The 21,075-nt window shown below is 59.8% G+C and overlaps 2 protein-coding genes across 5 annotated transcripts; one reads left to right on the top strand and one right to left on the bottom strand.

Moving 5' to 3' along the window:
• The first annotated feature begins 103 nt into the window (after positions 1 to 103).
• THAP7 (THAP domain containing 7) lies at positions 104 to 4,184 on the top strand. Of its 4 annotated transcripts, none has more exons than XM_033097538.1 (5): positions 158 to 626; positions 801 to 880; positions 1,305 to 1,460; positions 1,999 to 2,139; positions 2,304 to 4,184. In XM_033097538.1, the coding sequence occupies exons 2-5, from the start codon at positions 801 to 803 to the stop codon at positions 2,764 to 2,766; spliced, it is 840 nt and encodes a 279-aa protein (XP_032953429.1). In that variant the 5' UTR covers positions 158 to 626; the 3' UTR covers positions 2,767 to 4,184. The 4 variants fall into 4 exon arrangements, with proteins under 4 accessions (XP_032953430.1, XP_032953429.1, XP_032953427.1 ...); XM_033097536.1 differs by having other exon boundaries at positions 468 to 626; positions 2,315 to 4,184; XM_033097537.1 differs by having other exon boundaries at positions 594 to 626; positions 1,210 to 1,460; positions 2,315 to 4,184.
• Positions 4,185 to 4,324: 140 nt separating this feature from the next.
• LZTR1 (leucine zipper like transcription regulator 1) lies at positions 4,325 to 20,423 on the bottom strand. The gene is made up of 21 exons (XM_033097528.1): positions 20,096 to 20,423; positions 19,589 to 19,651; positions 16,652 to 16,708; positions 15,112 to 15,191; positions 14,654 to 14,762; positions 14,090 to 14,173; positions 13,131 to 13,188; positions 11,728 to 11,867; positions 10,384 to 10,585; positions 9,792 to 9,947; positions 9,264 to 9,374; positions 8,804 to 8,896; positions 8,526 to 8,621; positions 8,278 to 8,443; positions 7,879 to 8,048; positions 7,617 to 7,773; positions 6,721 to 6,847; positions 6,472 to 6,621; positions 5,710 to 5,815; positions 5,543 to 5,623; positions 4,325 to 5,305 (listed from the first exon to the last, which is right to left on the bottom strand). Exons 1-21 carry the CDS (start codon positions 20,293 to 20,295, stop codon positions 5,189 to 5,191), a joined length of 2,523 nt encoding a protein of 840 aa, XP_032953419.1. The 5' UTR covers positions 20,296 to 20,423; the 3' UTR covers positions 4,325 to 5,188.
• Between the last annotated feature and the right edge of the window lie 652 nt (positions 20,424 to 21,075).

The following is a 21,075-nucleotide window of genomic DNA, read 5'->3' as shown; positions in this document are numbered from 1 at the left end:
CCAGGGAGGCCGCCCTGCCCAGCACAAATCTATTTCCTGACCTCCGATTCCAGGAAAGCCCCTTAGTTTTCCCTGTCAGCGTCCCTAACGGAAGTCGCTACACAGAAACTTCCCTGCCCATCACATTTTCCCAAAACGTAATCAATGGCCACCGCCCACTCTTCTCATTACAGGCACCTCTCCTGAAATTAGTCGTGAGCACTGGTATTTTTTAGGTTCTTTTGATCACGCGTCCCGGTCTCTTTCTTGCTGTTGGAGTACGTTTCTTGCAATCGGGGCCTCCCTGGGCGGCTTGCGCGGGTACCGAGGCATTGTCGTTTTACCGCCGCCGCGTCGCGCAGACCCGTACCCCGGGCCCTGTGCTGCCGAGTGGAGCCGCTCATTGGGTGCCCGGGCGTTGACGGTCAAAAGTTAGACCCGAAAGGACAGAGGGGCCAACGTTGCCACGGCGCAGGCGTCCAGGGACCCTAGGACTAAACGGGTCCCGCGGCGACGCCACGCTTCCGCCACTTCCGGGGCCCGCCCCGCCCCTCGGTCGAGCGCCCGCGATTTCGAGTCTCTATGGTAGCAACTTCCGCCGCTCGCTATATCTCGCGAGACTACGGCGGCTCAGCAATGGCAAGACCGTGAGTGCCGCTGAGGGGAGTCAGGAGTACGGGTTGGGTCGGGGCTCAGGCGAGATCGGGCCGGGGGGCAGACCTGCCAGGCCAAGGCCGCCCGAATCGGAGCGGCGGCTGGGGGCGCGAGGCCCCTCTGAGTCCGAACAGTCGCCCGTGACCAAGCTCCCGCCTCTTCCCCAGATGCCGCGTCATTGCTCCGCCGCCGGCTGCTGCACACGGGATACGCGCGAGACGCGCAACAGCGGCATCTCCTTCCACAGGTCAGCGCGCGTGCGTCTTGCACGCGAAGATTCACATGCGCATGCGCCTGTTTTGCCCGCCTCATGAAGTCACCATTGCGCATGCTCTTTGGTTGGGGGCGAGGCTTGAACTTGTGGGTGGGAGAGAGTGAAGGGGGCGGTCCAGGTGGGACTGAGTCCAGACGGGAAAGGATGAAAGGGAGGTCCACCATCCTTGGGACTTATTTTTTGCGACTCTTAACCTGCTAGATGACGCTGACCACGTTGTTCCCCTTTTTGAGACCTCAGTTTCCTCGTCTGTGCCCGGATGGGCGGTGCTTACCTGACAGTTGAAGGGAGGTCTCTTGCAGCATGTGCAAGGCCAGCTCTTCCCACCTGTGGAGCTTATGCAGCATGATGCCAGGGCTGCAGGCAGCCTGGGACTCACGGGTTTGTGGCTCCACAGACTTCCCAAAAAGGACAACCCAAGGCGAGGCTTGTGGCTGGCCAACTGCCAGAGGCTGGACCCCAGCGGCCAGGGCCTATGGGACCCAGCATCTGAGTACATCTACTTCTGTTCCAAACACTTCGAGGAGAACTGCTTTGAGCTGGTGGGAATCAGGTGAGCCTCCTTGCCAGCCAGCACTGGGGCATCTGTAGGGCCCGATGATGAGGTCCCTATAGCAGCTGGCACAAGGCCAGACCTGGTTTCAAGGGTGACTGCCTCTTCCCATCTCTGTACCTCAGTTTCCCCTTCTGACAGATGAGAACAGTAAGACCCACCCCTTCAGGATGACTGTGCCAGTGACACAAAGAAAAACATTGAGCTCTTCCAGAGGGTTTGCCTTAGAACCCCCATCCTCCCACCACATCCCCAAATGAAATCATTCTTTTTGGCTGGTCAGCCCCGTTCTGTTGGCGCCTTTCCATGCACCGTAACTTGGAGGAGTTCTGCAGGGAAGAGATTGGTGGAACTCTGCCTAATTTGGCATTGCCCAAACTAATTGTTTTCAATATGCGTTCCTACCTCTCGCCGTGCTGGCTAGCACTGGGGAGCCTGCTCTGCGGTGCTGGAGGGCATGCAGGCTCTGCGCCCCTGCAGGTCAGCTGCGGGTGGCGGCGCTTGTTCTCCATCTCATCCAGGCTGCTTTCCCCCACAGTGGGTATCACAGGCTGAAGGAGGGGGCAGTTCCCACGATATTTGAGTCTTTCTCCAAGTTGCGCCGGACAACCAAGACCAAGGGGCATAGTTACCCACCTGGCTCCCCTGACGTCAGCCGGCTCCGGCGATGCAGGAAGCGGTATGTGCTCTGGGTGGGGGGTACCCCACTCCCACCCCAAGTCTGAGGGACAGGGCTTTAGGGTATCTACCAGCAGCCATGCTGAACAGGGTCCTGAGTCTGTGGGGCGGGTTCAAGGGGGCTGGTGAATTATGGTCTGGCAAGCTTTTAGCCTGACCTGTCAGTCTCTCCACAGCTGCTCTGACAGTCAAGGGCCCACAACTCCTTTTTCTCCACCTCCACCTGCTGACGTCTCCTGCTTTCCTGTGGAAGAGGCCTCGGCACCTGCTGCTTTGCCTGCCTCCCCCACTGGGAGGCTGGAGCCTGGCCTCAGCAGCCCCTTCTCAGACCTCCTGGGGCCTCTGGGTGCCCAAGCGGATGAAGCAGGCTGCAGTGCCCAGCCCTCACCGGAGCGGGAGCCAGAGCGGCAGCCATCCCCTCTTGAACCACGGCCTGTCTCACCCTCAGCCTATATGCTGCGCCTCCCACCACCTGCTGGAGCCTACATCCAGAATGAGCACAGCTACCAGGTGGGCAGTGCGCTGCTCTGGAAGCGGCGGGCGGAGGCCGCACTCGACGCCCTGGACAAGGCCCAGCGCCAGCTGCAGGCCTGCAAGCGGCGGGAGCAGCGGCTGCGGCTGCGGCTGACCAAGCTGCAGCAGGAAAGGGCACGTGAGAAGCGGGCACAGGCAGATGCCCGCCAGACTCTGAAGGAGCATGTGCAGGACTTTGCCATGCAGCTAAGCAGCAGCATGGCCTGAGTGAGGGGCCACTGGACCCAGGGTTGAGGAACTGCCTGTCAGGGCTCCAACCTCTTCCTCCTTCAGAATCCACCTGGACAGGGACCTGATCTAAGCTGCATCCGTCAGACCCACCAGATGCCATAATAAAGTGGATTCCTGAAGGAGGCCCTGTATGATTCATCTGGGGGCTGGGGCCCCTCCTGGATCCCAGGCTTGTTCCCCCAAACAGTGGCTGCAGACTGCAGAGGGCTCAAACCCTGGAGTTTAAGCTCTTGGCTGTGGAGAGCAGAAAGCCCAGCTCCGTGCCCCATGGGGTTCTCTGAGGACCAGGATTGTGAGTAGAGGCTGCAGGCAGCACTAGGCACCCCTTGCCGTGGCATCTGAAACAGCCTTGACTTCAGCAAGCTGATCCTCTTTGAAAACACTCCTAAAACCCAGGCCAGACTCAGTTCCTTTGCGGGGACACAACAGACTTCCCTCATAGGCCCAGTCTGCCCAGCCTGAGTCCCGGCTTACAGGCCCACCACCCACCACGGGGCCCGTCTTATTTGAAAACAAGGACAAGGACAATTTCTGACTGCCTGGGGCTGCTTGGCTCGGCAAGTAGTGAGGGCCCAACCAATGACATTTCTGGTCCCTAGAGGTCTGGAGAGAGGTGGGGGAGCACATAGGCATCAGTCCTGGCCTCAACCTGTGTCCCCATTTTTCAAATCAACTGGAATCTAGGCCTCCCTGCATCTGTGATCGTGGCAAACAGCTCAGTGCACGGGGTGACAGACCGCACAGGTAACCTCTCCCTGCTGGGCCTTGGCCGCAACGGCCCCAAGAGCACAGATGAATTCTTTCTAGTCCTGTGAAATGCCACTGTTCTGAAATTTGCTTTTTCGAGCCCTGGGTGTATAGCTCCATTTATTCATACCACGTCTAGAAAAGATAGTCAAGCAGCCAATTACAAGGGTCCCAGCTGGTCTGCTGTAGAGCAGGGTTTGCAGATCATTCCCTAAGACCCCCCAAGTGCCCCGGGCCACTTCCTAGCTTGCTGGCAGCCTTATGGACAGGCTCCCCTTGCCTAAGGCTGCCCACCTGCCACCGGGGTTCTTCAGCAATGGCCAAGGAGTGGCAAGTACCGCATTTGTGTGGGGCACAGCCAGGGGAGGGAAGCGAAATTTAAGGCAGATCATTTCCACCAAAACCGGCAGCCAAGGCAGGAAGGATTCTTGTTCCCAAAAAGGAGGCAGAATGGTGCCTTCCACATGGGGGTGGACTCTCACGGCCTTCTGTCAGGTAACAGGGAAGGACACAGGCCTCATCCTCATTTCCCAAGGGGCCTACAGTGCAGCACAGGAGCAAGGCAGCTGGGATGGAGGGGGTGACCCCAGGGCTTCGCTCAGGAGGGGAGGAGCCAGCCTGGATTCCTGCCACAGCCCCAACCCCCATGTGTCTGGGTTGCCCAAGGTAGGGGCGAGGAGTTGCTGACATGGAAAGAGAACCAGGCAAGACTGGCCAATCCCAAGCAACTGGGCTAAATGGCCAGTCCTTACTTCGGGCAGGCCGGGGCTGAGGCCAGAGCTCAGGGACTGGGACCGCGCCAGCAGGACGTGTGTGTAGTAGGCAGCACTGCTATGGCTTTAACGGAGGCATGTTTGACAGAAGAAACACTGGGCAGACAGCAACCTAGGGAACATCTTCGCTGGCTTCTCCTTGGCACAGTCCAGGGCCCCAAGGTGCACACAGGCGCATAGGATCCTGCAGCCCCTCTGGAATCCAGGCCTAGTCCAGAGTGGTTGACCCTGGGCTGGGAGCTGACCTCAAGGCCCTTCAAACCCAAAAATTCGTCTTGAAGGGCACCAAAATTCATCTTGAGTCAGACTCCATCCGTCCATTGTTGCCCACACACAAGCTCCAGGTGACAGGTGGGGCCCCTTACAGGGACCTTGGCAAGGGTGGGGGTGCTGTGTGACAGGACCTTCACAACATGACCCAGTGGCCAGATCCACGAGCTATGCTGGGCCCTGGCCAGGACATCTGCCTCCTGCCGTGTCTTCACACTGAACCCTAGCTTCCCAGCCATCCCTCTTCCCCAGGAAAGGGAGCCGGCCAAGGGGCCTGCTTTGCCACCCGCGTCCTGTGAGCCATGTCCTTAGCAGTGAAATGGGGCGTTTGGAGCCTCCCACATCCCTTGAGCTCCCTCCTGAGGCTCTGAGCACGCTGCCTCGTGGCCAGCAGGTCTGACCACTCCATCACAGGCCTGAGGGCAGCCAGCAGTCTTTGCAGGGAACGGGCAGGCATAATCATTCTCCACGCGTGGGCTGGCACCACCTGGGCCCTCATATGTCGGCGCCCAACTCTGCACATTGCTTGTCGGAGATGTGGGAGGCCAGGGAGTCTATGATGTCGAGCAGCAGCTGCTGGCTGAGTGAGCGCAGCGTGGGCAGCTTGGAGACCTGCGGGAGGCGATCAAAGGCCAGAACAGGATGGAACCGGATTCACAAGAGGGCCGGGTCGGCTCCAAAGGTGGGACGAGGAGTGGCCAGTGGGTGGGTGGTTCTGCTTGGTTATCCCCAGAAGATGGCCAGATTCCAGGCACCTCCCCACCCCAACTGGCCAAGGCTGCTGCCAAGGGAGGGTGGGTCCTAAGGACGAGGAATGAGCAGCGAGCACTGGGCCAGGAGGGCCCTGACCTTGGTAAACTGGTGCACGATGATGTGCAGGCAATGTCGCTTCATGTCCAGCGCCTGCGTCTTGTCGGCCGCCTCCAGGATCTGCAACGGCAGGTTCCTTGAGGGGCTGTCCCACCTCTCACCCACCCACCTGGTGAAGGGAAGCCAGCGGGCACCACATGCACTACCTGCAGCACGTTCTGCACCGTCACGTTCATCTCCAGGTTCTGCTTGCAGTACGCCTGTAGCCGGTTGTTGTAGAAGCCATAGTAGTAAGGGGCTGCGAACAGGTAGCTGGGGGGGCTGGTTAAGGAGCTGCTGCCAAAGGAGCTGTCCTCCCACCAACCACCCTCCTCCCCAGGGAGGGTGCATTTGGAGCCCCCGCCTGTCGGGAGCAGAGAAAACCTGAGACTGCACTTGCTCAGAACCAGGGGGCCCACCCCACCATGAGGGACTGGCATGGGCTCCAATCAAGGCAGGTCACTGACCTGCTCTTTACACAGGCTTTGAACCACTTAGGGGTCAAAGGTCCCACTGAGAGCCAAAGAATATCACAGCACGCCCTCCCCAGGGAAATACCCAGATGCACATGTGCAGAACCATCCACAGCCTCCCAGAGCCCTGAAGGGCATCCTCGCACCCCAGGTTCAGACCCCCACTGAAGTGACGTAACCAGCAATCAGTCCACTTCTGTCTGCTTGCCCATCACACAGCAATGACCAAGCCCTCCCTTTGAGCAGTCATGAGGGTCAAGAACCCACCCGTCCCTCCTGCCTGCAAACCCCTCCGTGCCAGCCGACCATTTCAGGGAACCCCGGGAGAGCATCGGGCACCAGGAAGTCCTTGGGAAATTGCCCGGCCAAGACCAGCCAGCTGGGCCCCAAAGCCACCCACAGTGGGCAGTGGGACCCCCGGTGGTGACCCGGGAGCACCCTTGGGGGCGAGGATGCAGCGAGTCCTCAGGTGGCATGTTGACCTCGCCGTAATAGATGTAGCGCAGCATGGACTCAAAGGCCTGCCTGCTGGGCACCATCTCTCCAATGGAGATGTTCACCTGCCCATCCTCGGGCATAAAGGACCGGAACATGGCTTCGAAGTAGCTGCAGACAGGGGGCAGCAGAGGCCTGGCTCTCAGCCGACATAGCCAGTGCCTGGGCCCAGCCCAGCCCAGCCCCGCAGCCACACGCCCCCCACCCCACCTGGAGCGGGCAGCCAGGATGGCCTTGTGGGCTGGTCGAGGGTGCCCGTCCAGCAGCAGCGTGATGTCACAGAACTCCGCGCCCGCTCCCTCTAGGTATGCCTTCATGTCCTGGATCAGAGATGTGCCTGGGGGGATGGGGCACGGAGGGACCCTGAGCCCGGGGGCAGCTCTGGACTTGGGCCTCAGGGCCCCAGGGCACTGCCTCCTGCACCTCTGTCCTGAATGAACCTCCCCAGGCCCTGGAGGCACCGCCAGGACCTTTTCTCAGCCCCAAACCCGACCCTCAGGCCTGCCCACCCCGGAGTCTGATCTCAGCCCACTGAGGCCTCCTTTGGGCCTAGAAAACCCTGTGCGCCTGCTGTGTGTCACGTGGAGGCAGTGGCCTGGGGCAGGACAGGCCGCAAAGAGAGTTGGGATGAAGGACCTGTGACATCCCTTCCCAGGCTAGACGGGGACAAGGAGGTGCCAGGAGCTTGAGGTCCGTGGGCGGTGCTCATCCCTCACTGGGCCGCTGTGTTCGTGCACTTAGAAGTCACTGTGACCCTGAGCATGTCACTCACCTCAGAATCCCTCAGACCTGATGTCAGCCAGGGCAGGCACCCTCGCCAGAGAGGGGCCCCGCGTCATCTCCCGAAACACGCTTAGAAGGTTCCCCGCCCTCAGGTACCCAGCCCACTGTGGAAAGCCCATGGGTCGGGCGTTCTTCTTTCAACTGAGCCTAAACTGCCTACCCGTCTGTCCCTGTCCTGTGCCCAGGGAGCAAGCACCCCGGGGTCTCCCCTGCACCCACCCGCCTGAGGGCCTGGAAGGTGCTTCCCTGTCTCCTAAGTCTCCACCAAGATGAACGCCATCCTGGCCGGTGACCGGCAGAGAAGGGCCAGGCTCCCTACCTACCGATGTCCACAGGCTGGTCTGAGGGGGCCCGTGGCGGTGGCTGCTGCTTCCGACGCACGATCTCCACAATCAGCGGGGACGAGAGGCGCTCGAACTCCTTCATCATAATCACCTGATTGAAGTGGGACTCCTTCACCACGAAGTTCAGGCAGTGCTCCTGGGACAGACAGGCCCGGCGGGGCTGGGGTCAGTCGTCAGCGCCAACAGGGCGCCAGCCTGGGCAAGGGGCTCGCAGCAGTGGGCAGGGCGGGCCGCGGCGCACCTTCAGCTGGCCCAGCTGCAGCCTGGCAGCGCTCTCACACACCACCAGCACGTTCTGCAGGTCCACAGAGGCCTCGATGTACTGCCGACACAGCTGCTCCAGGCGGCACAGCTGGAAGCTCAGAGCCAACTTGTACACGTCCATGATGAGGAGCACATCCTCCACGTGCCCTGTGCCCAAGAGCTCCTTTAGCCTCGGGGACCGTGGGCAGGGGGCTATGGCTGGGGGGGGGACAGGGCCCAGGGCTCCCTCTGTGGAGAAGTGGGGGTCGGAGGCACCAGGCAGCAACTGAGCCACGCACGGGTGGTCACAGGTAATCAGCCTCCAAGCCTCAGGCTGTCTACCTGGAGGGCTGCCCACACCCCACCCTGTTCCCGTTCCACCCCAGCCCAGGAAGACCTTTTCTCGGGTATTTGATCTTGTCGGTGTAGAGAAACTGCATGAGCACCTCGAAGGGCCGGGCCTCGGCCTCTCGTATGGCCACGTGCAGCAGGGGAGGCCGGGCCCCCCCCACAGCCATAGCAGGTGCCTCCCTGGGAGCCGGAGCAGCCTCTTCCTCCAGCTTCTGTGGGGACAGCAAGGGGAGCTCAGGGGGAGTACCCCACGGATGCTGTGCCCAGGTGGGGCCAAGCAGGGCAGCACCTCACCTGGGCCAGGCGCTCCCGTGCCTGCACAATCTTCCTGCGGAGCCAGCGGCTTCGTGCTGTGACAATGGCCACGTGGCCCTGCACACACTCCTCCTTCTGCAGCAAGAACGACGCCTTGCTGAAAGGGCATAGGACCCTCACCCCAAGGGGTAAGGCCCAGCCAGCTAGGGCAGGGGTCTGGGGACTCCAGGCAACAGTGGGCAGCCAGCATGCCTCTGGGCTCGGAGGCCCCACTGCTCTGCACAGTGGGCAGGGCCGGGCACAGGCAGGGCACCCACCTCACCCAGCACAAACTCCACATCGCAGAACTGGCGGCTCTCCCACAGCCGCCCATAGTCTTCATGAAGCGTGCACTTGGGGTAACAGGAAAACTGCAGGAGGAGACCCAGGTGTTGCCACGAGAAGCCACTGTTGGCCCTGGCTCTGCCCACTCCAGGCCACGGATGCCGTTGAGGCCTCAGTGCCGAGCCTGACTCAGCCCGGCTCCCAGGCTTCCACTGGCTCTGCCGTGCGCCCCCAACGCTGCCTCGGCCTAGTGTTCCCCACACCAGCTGCCAAACTCAGAAAGGCTGCCACCCTACCAGGCACAGTCTCGACTCTAGACACCCTTGGACAAGCCCTGTCCCCACCCACCGGGTCTGTTTCCAGCATCAGGGCCCATCCACCGTGACTGGCCCCATTGCAGAGTCAGCCCAGGAGGCAGCCGCCTGCTCCACAGGAACCTGTCCCTCTCCCTACCTGGAACCTGTACATCTCCCCACTGCGGATGTTGTTGTCCACGGTGCCCCCAAAGATGTACATGGCGTCCGAGATGACGGCAGCCGCATGGAAGAGCCTTCCGCTGGGTAGCTGGGTGGAGAGGGGACAAGTCAGCGGGGTGGGACAGGGCAGAGCGCGGTCTCCAGCAGGGGGCTAGCGGAGGCCTGAAGCAGGCCCGGCTGTGAGCAAGGATGTGGCACGTGAAGGATGTGGCACTGGACGTGAAGGAGGGGCGGGAGCACAGCTGCAGGCACGGAGCAGAAGGCAGGGCCTATGTGAGTGAGCGGGTCGGACAGGCCCGTGACCCACGGAGCGGACAGAGCAGGTACTCGGTCTTGCGTGCTGCACCGAGGGGGCCTGACCAGCAGGGCGTGAACTCCTGGGCCTCAGCTCACGTATACTGTGACCCTGACAAGTACCTCTCTGAGCCTCGGTCTCCCTATCTTTGAGAGGGGCCAGTCACAGACCAGTCTCGGAGGGAGTGGTGACGAGGGCACTGGCCCGCACCTCTGAGGCCGGTGGGGAAGGCTGCTTGGCAGTGGTGGTGCCAAAGTCCAGGCCAAACACATCTCGAGACTTCTTGAAGCCTCCCCGCTCCTCAGAAGCCAAGGAGGGCGCTTCCTCAGAAGCAGCAGCGCGCTCTGGCACCTCGGCCCCGCCAACCTGATGAGGAGACACGAGGGTATGAGACCAGTCAGCAAGGGCCAGGCAGGCAGCAGAGACTGCCTGCTGTCCCCGCCTAGAGCGCTGTGGGGACAGGTGGCGGGGAAGAGCCACGGGATGAGGGCACTTGCAGCACAGCTGCGCCAGGAGCCGTGAGGATGTCCCCAGCGAGATGCAGACAGAGTGGGAAGTGGAATGTTACGAGCCCGCAGGCTGCAAGATGGAAAATGGGCAGTGGGGCCCGGGGTCCAGGGTCAGGCCAGGACAGGTGTCTAGGGCTGAAGGTGTCCTAGCCTGGCTCCTGCTGGCTTTCTGGAACCCCAGGAGCCCCCTGAGGCAGTGAGGAGCTGGGGAGGAGGTGGGAGTGGGTGGCTCAGGGACCTTCCCCGTCGGGCGTGGGCCCTGGGTCTCCTCACCAGTACCTCGCTGTGCTCACCTCGCTGTCTGAACTGGGCTGGACAACCTCCCAGGTCTGGAAGTCCACGTCATAGCAATGCAGCTCATTGGGCAGTGTATTGTCAGCCGCACCCCCAAACACGTAGAGGTGGCGGTCAAAGGCCACCATGGTGTGCCCGTACCGCCTCTGTGGGGGCGGCGGGGAGCCCCGGAGCAGGTGCTCAGTGGGGATGCGTGTCCACCTGGGGGCACACGACAGGGAACCAGTGCCAGGCAAGAGCAGCTGCTCCCCTGTCACCTCCACCTAGGCTCCGAGGCCCCCCACAGTAGGCCCAGGCTGGGAAGTGCCCTGCGGCCCTAGGAGACAAGCCCTGGCTGAGGGAGGGCCTGCAGTGCATGTGCCCAGGGCCCCTCACCCCATTTCGCTCTGGCACCAGCTCTGCCCACCTTTTTGTGAAGGAAACAAAGGACACAGGCATGAGCCTGGGCAGGAGGCTGCCAGGGGGATGGAGGAGAGCTGGGCTGTGAGGAAGGCGGTGCCACACTGGCTCTACCATACAGGGCCACCAAGGTCTCCCAACACCCACCTTGGCTGCTGCTGGTGGCTGCGTCTCCCCTGGTTTTCTTCCTACCCCGTCCTCTTTGCCCCAAGCTGCAGCTCTGCCCCCAGCGCTGGCCTGGGCCCTGCATCCTCCAGCCCTCTGCCCTCTAGACGTGCCTTCCTCAGCCTGCTCCACGGGTGCCCCCATGCCACTGGGCACCCCTCAGGCCTGCAATGTGGCTGTCCTCTGGCCACCCCAGGACAGCAGAGCTGGGCATCATCGGGGTTTCCCCGGCCCAGGATGCCAGCCTTCTCCCTTCCCAGCTGACACCCTGGCCTCCAGGGTATAACTCCCAGTCCCCTGCTGAGTCTCTCTGACGTGCAGCCAAAACTCCCTGTTCCCTGTCCTCCACTCCCTCCCAGAGCCAATGCCTTGTCCACGCCACCTCCAGGGCTCAGGCCCCATCACAGAGGTCAAGGGCTGGCCAGCAGTCAAGGACAGCATAGGCTGGCAGCACTTAGGGCCCACACACCCCTCCGTTCTTCTGCCATCATATGAGATCGCGCCAGCCACATCTGTTACTGATGGCACTGACCGTGCCATCCACGGGGCAGGGGTATCCTTCACTGGAACAAAGAGGGAGGCCGCCTAGGCTCTATCTTGCTCAGCGGCAGCCACACCAAAGGGCTTCCAGGGGGCCTCTGGCCCAGTCTGTATAAAGCACTGCACATGCCTGCCTTGGGAACGAGGGCAGCTGGCCCTACTACATGAGGGAGCTCACACGGATGGCTCCAGAAGCAGGCGTGGGTGCCAGCCCAGAGCCCTGCCACCAGGGCACTCACGTCTTGTCCTTGAATTCAAACTGGAAGAGGTTGTTGGTTATCTTGGCTCCGCTCTGGCCTGAGAACACAAACATCTTGTCCCGGCACACGGCCACCGGGAAGTTGCAGCAGGACGGCGGGATCTCGCCACTCTGGGCCACCTGGGGGTGGGAGTGGGGCAGTCAGCCGTGAGCTCTCCCAGGACCTGCACACACCTCTGCACTTCCACTGCTGAGCTGGGACCGCTTTTATTCCTGAAGTTTCTTTTGTGAATGAGGGTTTGTAGACTACTTTTGGCAGAACAACTTCAAGCCCCACCACACCCTCCTAAATGGGGGCTAGAATTATCACTACAGGGGACAGACCTCTCCGGGGAAAGACAGTGGAGCTATCGGACAGATGGTCGGGAAACGACAGCGGGGGCATGGTGCCCTCACTATGTTCAGACAGGGTGGTTATACCCCAACCGCAGCAGTCACCCGGAGGGACCGCCATCCAAAGCACAGAGCCTTAGTCACCAGGTACCTGGTGCTGGACTTGGTCATGAGGGCCAGGCAGGTCAACAGGGAGGGCAAAGGTGAGGCCGAGGGCAAGGTGAGCTTTGGCAACGGGAGCAAAGCAGCTTCCACCCTGGCCCACCCCAGTCCTTGAGCCACCGAGCCCATCATCTCTGCCTCCCCCCAACTCCAGCCCCTACAGCCCCTCACCTCCCTGCCTCCCCCACCCCAGCTCCCTGGCCCCATCCCGGTCCTGCATCTCTCACCTCCCTGCCTCTCCCTACCCTGGCCCCCCCGATGTCCCTCACCTCCCTGCCTCTCCCTACCCTGGCCCCCCAATTCCCCTCACCCCCCTGCCTCTCCCTACCCTGGCCCCCCGATGCCCCTCACCTCCCTGCCTCTCCCTACCCTGGCCCCCCCGATGTCCCTCACGCCCCTGCCTTTCCCTACCCTGGCCCCCGATTCCCCTCACCTCCCTGCCTCTCCCTACCCTGGCCCCCTGATTCCCCTCACCTCCCTGCCTCTCCCTACCCTGGCCCCCCGATGCCCCTCACCTCCCTGCCTCTCCCTACCCTGGCCCCCCGATGCCCCTCACCTCCCTGCCTCTCCCTACCCTGTACCCCCGATGTCCCTCACCTCCCTGCCTCTCCCTACCCTGGCCCCCCGATGCCCCTCACCTCCCTGCCTCTCCCTACCCTGGCCCCCCGATGCCCCTCACTTCCCTGCCTCTCCCTACCCTGGACCCCCGATGCCCCTCACCTCCCTGCCTCTCCCTACCCTGGCCCCCCGATGCCCCTCACCTCCCTGCCTCTCCCTACCCTGGCCCCCCGATGCCCCTCACCCCCCTGCCTCTCCCTATCCTGGCCCCCTGATGCCCCTCACCTCCATGCCTCTCCCCAATCCCACCCCAGCCCCCCAGCTCCTCACCTCCTCCCAGCACGTGAGCTCCCGGTCCTGGAGGCTAATGGTCCACATGTCATTCAACCTGAATGAGGAAAGAGGGGTCAGGATGCCCCTGGCTGGGGCCAGCTGTCAGGGTGGGCCTGGGCCTGGCCAGGACGGGTGGCTCCAGGGAAGAACACCCATTACATAGGACTCTGTCCAGGGACTCTGGGGCAGCCCTGAGGTAGGAGCTTCCGTTGTGGGGGGCTGCACTGAGTCCCTAGTGTGCCAGGCCCCTACCCAGCCAGGCGGGAAGAACGCCTTATTCCTGACATCTAGAGCCGGGGGCAGGGTCAGCCACTTGGCTGACTCCCAGGGCGAGGAGAGGACTACACTCACAGAAATTGCACCATTTGGAGTTTCTGTGATGCTGAAAGTTTGGGGAATAGGCACATGCTGCTTTGGTGATCAGAAAAGTACAGCAAGCCATTTGCTAAAACAAGGAGGAAAAAGGCTGTGACAGAGGCAAGAACCCTGCTGTCCTCCGTAGGGAAGGGGCCAGGTCTGAGCCCTGCCGCTGCCACCCACCTGCTCACTCAGCCCCTCAGGGTCACTCCTCATGGTGGGCCTGTGTATTCTCACCCCAGCAATTCAAGGGGCCACCTCCCCCAGCCTCCGGCTATGGTGACACCCAGTTACTTGCTCTGGAGACCTGAACACCCTCGACAGCTGCACAAACGTGGGCCAGGATTGCTGCCCCCTGAGACACACTGGGAGGGACCTCAGGGGTGCCAGTCCTTCTGCCCGCTGTGGAGGTCAGGCAGGGGCTCCACTCAGTCGCCCTAATCCCCATCGTGTCCATCTTCCTCTTCCCCCCACTCCCTATCTACACAGCCACCTTCCTGAGAGACGCCCAGCCTGAACCCTCCCATGCCAGAAGGGCCAGCTCTGTGCCTCAGTACACTGGGCCACTCGGGCGGGGCACAGGCCGAGCCACCACCTACCTGGCGTTGCCGTCATAGCCGGCAAAGATCCACAGCTTGTCACTGTACACCGTGGCACCATGGGCAGACCTAGCGACTGGCAACCTGGAACGTGGGCAGTGGGAGAGGACAGAGGCCACTCAGCGCAGACCTGAGCCCCATGGCCTCAAGGGCCGATCCAAGGGCCAAAGCCCAGCAAGGCCTGCCCGGCCCTGGGGCTACCATGTCCACATCTGTGGACACTGGGATTCCAGGAACTACAGCTAGGGCGTAAGGGACAGCATCAGGGGCAGAGCTTAAGAGGCACCAGGCCACCAATGAGGCACAGAGCTCTCTCCAGCTGCCACCAAAATATCAAAGGAGGTGCTTGGGAGGCAGGACCACTGAAGCACCCATCACAGGACATTCGGGTCGCTTCTAGTTTCTCAAAGAAGGCAACCTAAGAGCTGGGAGGAGGTGACCGACAGGCACAGCTGGGAGTTGGCACCAACTCCAGCTCCCAAGCCTCTCCAGGGCTCTTCGCCTGTACTGCTACGGGGCCAGAAAGCCGACAGGATAACCCCAAAGATTTCAGCAGTCTCTCACCGTCCTTCAATTTTCCACTCCGTCCATTGGCCAGTTGCAAACTTGTATTCAAAGAGATCATTTTTATTCTTCAGGTTAGAATTGGAATAAATGTCTCCAGTGTAGCCCCCTGGGTAAAGAGAGAGAAAGTGTCACGCCCAAAGGCAGCATTTCAGAGTCCTTAAACCCCAGGAGTGGGGGCAGAATCTGGCCCCATTGCAAATGCATTTCAGAACTCCCTGGAGCTCTGGGAGAGCCTACTGCATGCCTGCCTGCCTCTGTGCTGGGCTCTGGGGACACAGAGATCAGCAGGACCCCCATTCCTTGTCCCTGGCAGGGACGGGGAGTCACCTTCTGGCCCAGTCAGAGGCAGACAATTCCAACCCCAAAGGGTCAGGCCAAGGTGTGGACAGAGAGAGGCCGGCCAAGCACAGCTCGTGGGCCTGAGGCTTAGCAGGAGGGCGTGAGCGGCCGCTCACCAAAGACGAACATGCTGCTCCCGTAGACCACGGCGGAGTGGTGGTAGCGGGGGGCCGGCGGGGTCCCAGTGGTGAAGGCCCTGGCAGGGGAACAGGGCAGTGGATGTCAGCAGGGGTCCGCCAGCCATGCGGTCAATGCTGCACAGGGCAGCCCCTGCCACCCCGTATTTCCTTGTATTTTTGTATTTTCAAGGCAATACCTGTATCATTAGAGAAACTTTTAAGAAAATTGCCAGTAAAGAAAAACCAAACCACCATCATTAAAATGTACGTATAATCCCTTTCCCAGAAACTGCCGTCCATACCTGGGGGTCTCCCCCACAACTTCTTATGCATATTGTGCCTCTGAGTGATTTTTAAAAATGGAATCACGTGGTAGATGCAATCTGCTTTTTCAACTAAGCAGTAGACTATGACTAGGTAGGTCTTCGTGCTATTCTAGAATCATCATTACCCCCATTCTCACAGCGGCACTGTATTCTGTAGCATGGGTGGTCCACAAATTTTATTTGTTGAATTACAATCCCATTTATACTGCTTTCCTGGGACCACATCCTTTCAGAGTTTTATACTTTGGCAATTTTTAACCAAGAATTATAAAGTCTTCAGAGTGAATTTTTAAAACAAATCTACAACTTTTGGCTGCATTTTAAAATCAAGTGTGAGAGAAAAAAATATATAAACTTCTATGGCAATCTCAGTGCTACCCAGGTCTCCCGGGAAGAGGGTAGGTGGTGCGGAGTTATGCCAGGTTTGGCAGCTGTGGGTCCTGGACCTGGACATCCTCCTCCGTCAAAGGGGGGCAGTGAGACCCACCCCAGAGGACTTCTGGGCACAGAGCTCCTACAGAGTGTGGCACCCAAGAGGCTCAGGGCATCTGTGCACCTGAGCAAGCAGATGGCAGAGCGCGGGAGGAAGCCCAGTAGCTCCTAATCTCTGGATGCATTTCTCCCCCCTCATCTGTGAGCTGCTCCCAAGCAGGAGCTAGACTGCAGGGCACAAATACGCAGTGCTCAGAGAGGGCAGGTGTCTTGCCCAAGGCTACACAGCTGGGGAGGACCATCCGCAGGAGGGAGGCGAGGCCTGCATGATACCCACTGCCTGTGTGGGGTCTTCTGGGAGAGGATGAGCCCGATGGGGCAGGGAGGGGAAAGGAGACCCTGCAGCAGCGGAGTCAATCCTGGAAGGACCCATCAAACAATGTCAGCTTCCACAGAGCCCCTGGCTGCGAGACAGGCCTGGTGACTAAAGGGCTCTCCTGAGGCAGAATTTGAGGACCCACAACCAGGTCAAAGAGATCCCACAATGAACAGGATTCAGCATCACCGATCTCAGTCATAGACTGGAAAAGAAACCCAGGAAATGGAGGGAACACTAAGAGAGGCACTGAGCGTGGCATCCCGGGGGCTGCTGTTATCTCCTCCTTGAAGCTTCTCTCTACCTTTCCAGGAGCATGACTGCACTGGCAACCAGGGCCCCGCGCAGTGCTACCCTGTTCTAGGAAAAACAGTGGGGCCCTGGGGCTCTGGAGGCCACCAACCTGCACCAGGAGCAATCCTTCACATCGAACCGCAGGAGGTCGTTGAGCATCGTCTTCCTGAAAGACAGCCAGGGAGAAGCGGCTCAGTCCTGGTCTGCTCTGCTCTGCAGGGCGTGGCTCGGCCAGGACTTGGGAGATGGACACCGAAGCCCGGGGCTGGGGGTCGCGCTAGGGGAGCTGCTTTGGGGGACTTAACTAGGGCCAGACAAGCAGCTGATGCCTGAGGGAGCAGAGAGGTGACCACAGAGGAAGTTCCTCAGCTGGTGCAGGCACGGGGGGTGCCTGCCAAGGGTCAGGACCAAAGCATGATCCCAGCCATCCTGGGCTCACACCTCCCCTTGGTCTCCAGAATCCCCACTCGCATGTCCCAGGGCCTCCTGCCCAGGGGCTATGCCACCACAATGTACACACTTGCCCACACCTCAGGGCGGCCCCTTCCCTTCTCTTAGATCTTCCTGCCACCTCTTTATCTCAAAGTCAGCGTAACAACTACATTAAAGATACAGTAAAATTGAAAAAAAATCCACTGGCCATGGCACCACCTAACACAACCTGCAGGTTACCACCCAGCCCTTGTCAGTAAGAGGAAAGGAAGACATCAACCCAACAGGAGCCCAGCACACCCTGCATGCCTGGCCAGGCCTGCGCCTGGTTCCCCTTGAACTGCCTCCCTCAGTCTGCACCAGATGACTGCACGCTCCACCTCCATCTACTGAAGAAGAAACAGCCTGGGAGATAAAACGCCCTGCTTGAGATCGTGCAGCCAGGAAACCAGGAGCCGCTACGCCCAGAAGTGAATGTAATTCCTCCCCTGTCCCATCGGCCCCTCCTCCCCCATCCCCCCTCCCAGGGCTGCAGGCCATCTTTCTTTGTACCACCCAGTCAGTCCTTACAAAGTTGCAACTAGATTAAGACAAATTTGTATACTGTTTCTTAGTGTCACATGTAGCAAAAATGTTTCTACTTGTTGCTATATAGTTATCACTCAAACTACCTGTCACTGTTGGGGATGTTCCCACCCATTGCACTGTGCTGCACACCAAGCCTTTTCAGTTTGTGGGATTCTCATTAAGGTTCCAGTAAACGTCTTTAGTTCATTCCTTCATGTGACAAACATTGGTTGAATTGTCTGGGTGCTGGGATACAGGTCTTGGCTGAGGATATGGGTAACCAACATCTGTGAGCTTTGGGACGATGGAGCTGGAAAGAGGTACAGAAGGGGAGGGGAGGGCCTCCCATTGGTCCAGTTGGTCCAGCTGGTCAGGGAAGGACTCACTCACAGGAGATTCAGAAGAGAGGTAGGAAGGGTGGGAAGAAGGGAACAGCCAGTACAAGGGCCCGAGCAGGATTTCTGGCGCAATTAGAACACAGCAAGGCAGTGGTGTGGTCCAGTGTAGTGTAGGACAAGGGCAGAGAAGCAATGGGGACACACGGATTGCCAAGAGGGCTTGGGCTTTTACTCAGAGAGAGGTGGGGAGACATTCCAGGGTTCTGAGCTGAGGAAGAACACATGCTGATTTGCATTTTCAAATGGATCCCTCTGGTGTCTTATGGGGAAGAGAATGTAGGGGAGACAGACTGGACGCCAGGGAACCAGCCCAAGGAGACCCTTCTTCCCAGTCTGTAGTCCCTCATGGGGTCTTGCCTACCCCACTAGCCCCAAGTCAGCTCCTCCAGAGAGTCCAGTAGGACCAAGGCTGCAGCACCAATCAGAGGTCAGCCCTTCCCAGGCTTCAGGCCAGGTCCTATGGTTGGGAGGCGGGGATGGGACTCATGGGCAGGATGGGTCATGTGCAAACACTGCAGCCTCAACACAGGGAAACTTCTCACTGACCCTCAGGAGCACCCTGCACAAGTAGTACACATGCCGCCCCATAGACGGAGGAGGAGACCAGACAGCAGTTATTGCTGTTAAGCCACCTGCCTGAGCCCAAAGTCACAACGCTCTAACTTGAACGGAGCCCTGCCTGTCCGAGGGAACAAGCTTCAGCCCCACATCCAGCAGATTCCCAACCCTTCCAGATCCCTGGTGGGCATCCCTGGCCTTTCCTGAGTACATCAACAAATGACGGAGGCAAGCTCTGTCCAAACTCAGACCCAGTGCTATTCTGCACTCTCCCATCTCCAGGCCGTCGCTTACCCTGATCCTGCTGCTTGGCACACTTTTTCTTTCTTGAGTGGCCCACTCCTTCTCATCTCTCAGGTCAACAAACCTTTCCACGAAGGCTTCTCTGACAGGACCAGACCCCCCTCTCCGGGTCCAGAATAAGCACTCCTCCTGCCGCTGTGCCTGTACCCAGGACCTGACATGGCCCAGTCCACACTAAGACAACTCTTTCCATCTAGGGAGGTCCAGTTACTAGAGAATGGGTCAGAGGAAAACATGCAAGGAGAAGGGAGAGACTGTAGAAATCAAGGGTTTACAACAGCCATTATCTTTCACGAAAGGAAACCAGCCACAGCTTCACTGGGAACAGTTCAGGCGATGGAGGTGTGCTCACCAACAGAACATCAGGTCGTTGCTGGGAAAGGTTTTGTTTTTGTTTTGTTGTTGTTTTGCCAGGACTTTACAGCAATGTGGGAAAATCCTTACAAAAAAATTGAAAACTTGGGAAATAAATAAAACTGTGTCCTCCATACCTTCTCAGCTGCCACGTAAGCATGTGGATGAAGCCCAGAGAGAAGTGCAGGGAAGGAGAAGTGCCTGGCTAGAGTGGATGTGTTTCTTTCAAGGCTGTGTCCACTCACTCAAAACAAGAGGGACATTTCCAGGTCCTGAGCATATGCTACCCACTGGATGCTGTGGGCCTAGTGCAGGGAACCTCACAGATTGGGAAACTGAGGCTTAGCTAATATCTGGAAAGACAGTAGCAGAGCTGCAGAAGCCCATGTTTCTCCCTCCCTGGTCCCAATACCCTGATGCTCAGACTCACTCACCCATTGTCTCCACCAAATACATAGATGGCATCTTTATAAGCCACCACCGTGTGCTTGCTGCGCCTGGAAAGGAAGAAAGGGTGGGCAGTGTAAGGACAGGACCCTCTTGGGGGCACTCAAGGAATGAGACCAAGCACCGGGGCTGCCACAGAAGTTGGATAACACCTCTCAACTGTCAAAATCAACAGAAACCCCTAAATTCTACCAATCGCCCAAAGGACCCCACATGCAGGGACACCTGGCCCTGCCCTGGGACTCTCTGGACTCCCCAGTTAGAGACCCACGAACACAATATAGCTCTAGTACCCTGCCCCTGGCCACCTCGCACCGGGACTCCCTCAAACCTTCTGCACTGCCCTGGGCACCTTCCTGAAACCACCACTCGTCCCTCCATTACCAGATCCCGCTCCAGGACACCACGTCCCACCCAGCCTCGCCCCTGGACCCCGCCATGAACCCACCTCAGAGATTCCCCCCAACCTCCAAGATCCCTGAGTCCCACCGTACCGAGCCCCCACGAACTCGTCGCAGGGCGGGAGGCGCCGCCAGCGATGCACTGTCTCGAAGGGCCCGAAGTTAAGCGTCAGGTACTCGACACTATCCGAGCAGCTGTGGTCAAAGTCCACGCTCGGGGCTACCTTGGACCGCGCGCCGCCTGCCAGGGCCCCGGACCCGATCGGGACCCCCGAGCCGCCCGTCCCAGCCATCCCAGGTCCACGCCCGACCCGCCACCAGGTCCGTGGGACCAGCGGCCACCGCCCTGTGCCGCCCCCGAGAGACTACGTTTCCCGGCGAGCCCTGGGCCGACGTACGGCACTTCCGGCTAGTGCCGCGCTTTGGTACGCCGGCGCTTCCGGATAAGCCTAGTGCCCCTGGTGATTCCGAGGGCCAGCGCGGCACCTGCGACCCGCTGGGCGGCGAGTGTTTAATTTTCTGGGAGGCATTTCCCGCAGAATACCGATGTCCGGCTTCCCTCTTCCAGTAAACGCGGCGTCGGTCCCTACCTCCGTGCGCCTGCTCGGGCCTCGGCCGCGATCGTCCGCCGCTCCCGGGATCCCAGGTGAAGGGTTCCGGGTTGGCAGAGGCCTCCGCAGGCAACCCAACTCCTCCCTTCCTGCTCGCGCCCCCAGCCCGGGCCCCCAGCGTCTGCCCTCAGTGTTCGTATTGGCTGAGAGGCAGTGTGGTGCCGAAGCTCTGGATTCTCGTTTTTACTTAATAACAGAGCCTGTTTCTTCACCTGCGAAATAAGGATTCCAGAAGCTCTGGCTGCCACGAGAAGCATGAGGTCTGTCTCAGGACCCAGCTCCTACAGCCCTAAGCGAGCAGATGCCCCCCAAACTGCCAAGCGTAAACTGCCTCTGACCTCTGAAGACGCCCTTCCTGAGTGAAGCCTTTTCCATGTGCAGTACCCTCTACTTGGAATGCCCTTCCTTCAAAATCCAGATCCAAGACACAGGTTGGAGAAGGCTTTCTTAACCCAGGGGGCA

This window comes from Rhinolophus ferrumequinum, chromosome 25, assembly GCF_004115265.2.
Source record: "Rhinolophus ferrumequinum isolate MPI-CBG mRhiFer1 chromosome 25, mRhiFer1_v1.p, whole genome shotgun sequence".
In the NCBI taxonomy this organism is placed as follows: Eukaryota; Metazoa; Chordata; class Mammalia; order Chiroptera; family Rhinolophidae; genus Rhinolophus; species Rhinolophus ferrumequinum.
Note: the sequence above shows the minus strand (reverse complement) of the source record. Positions and strands in the feature narration are given on the sequence as shown.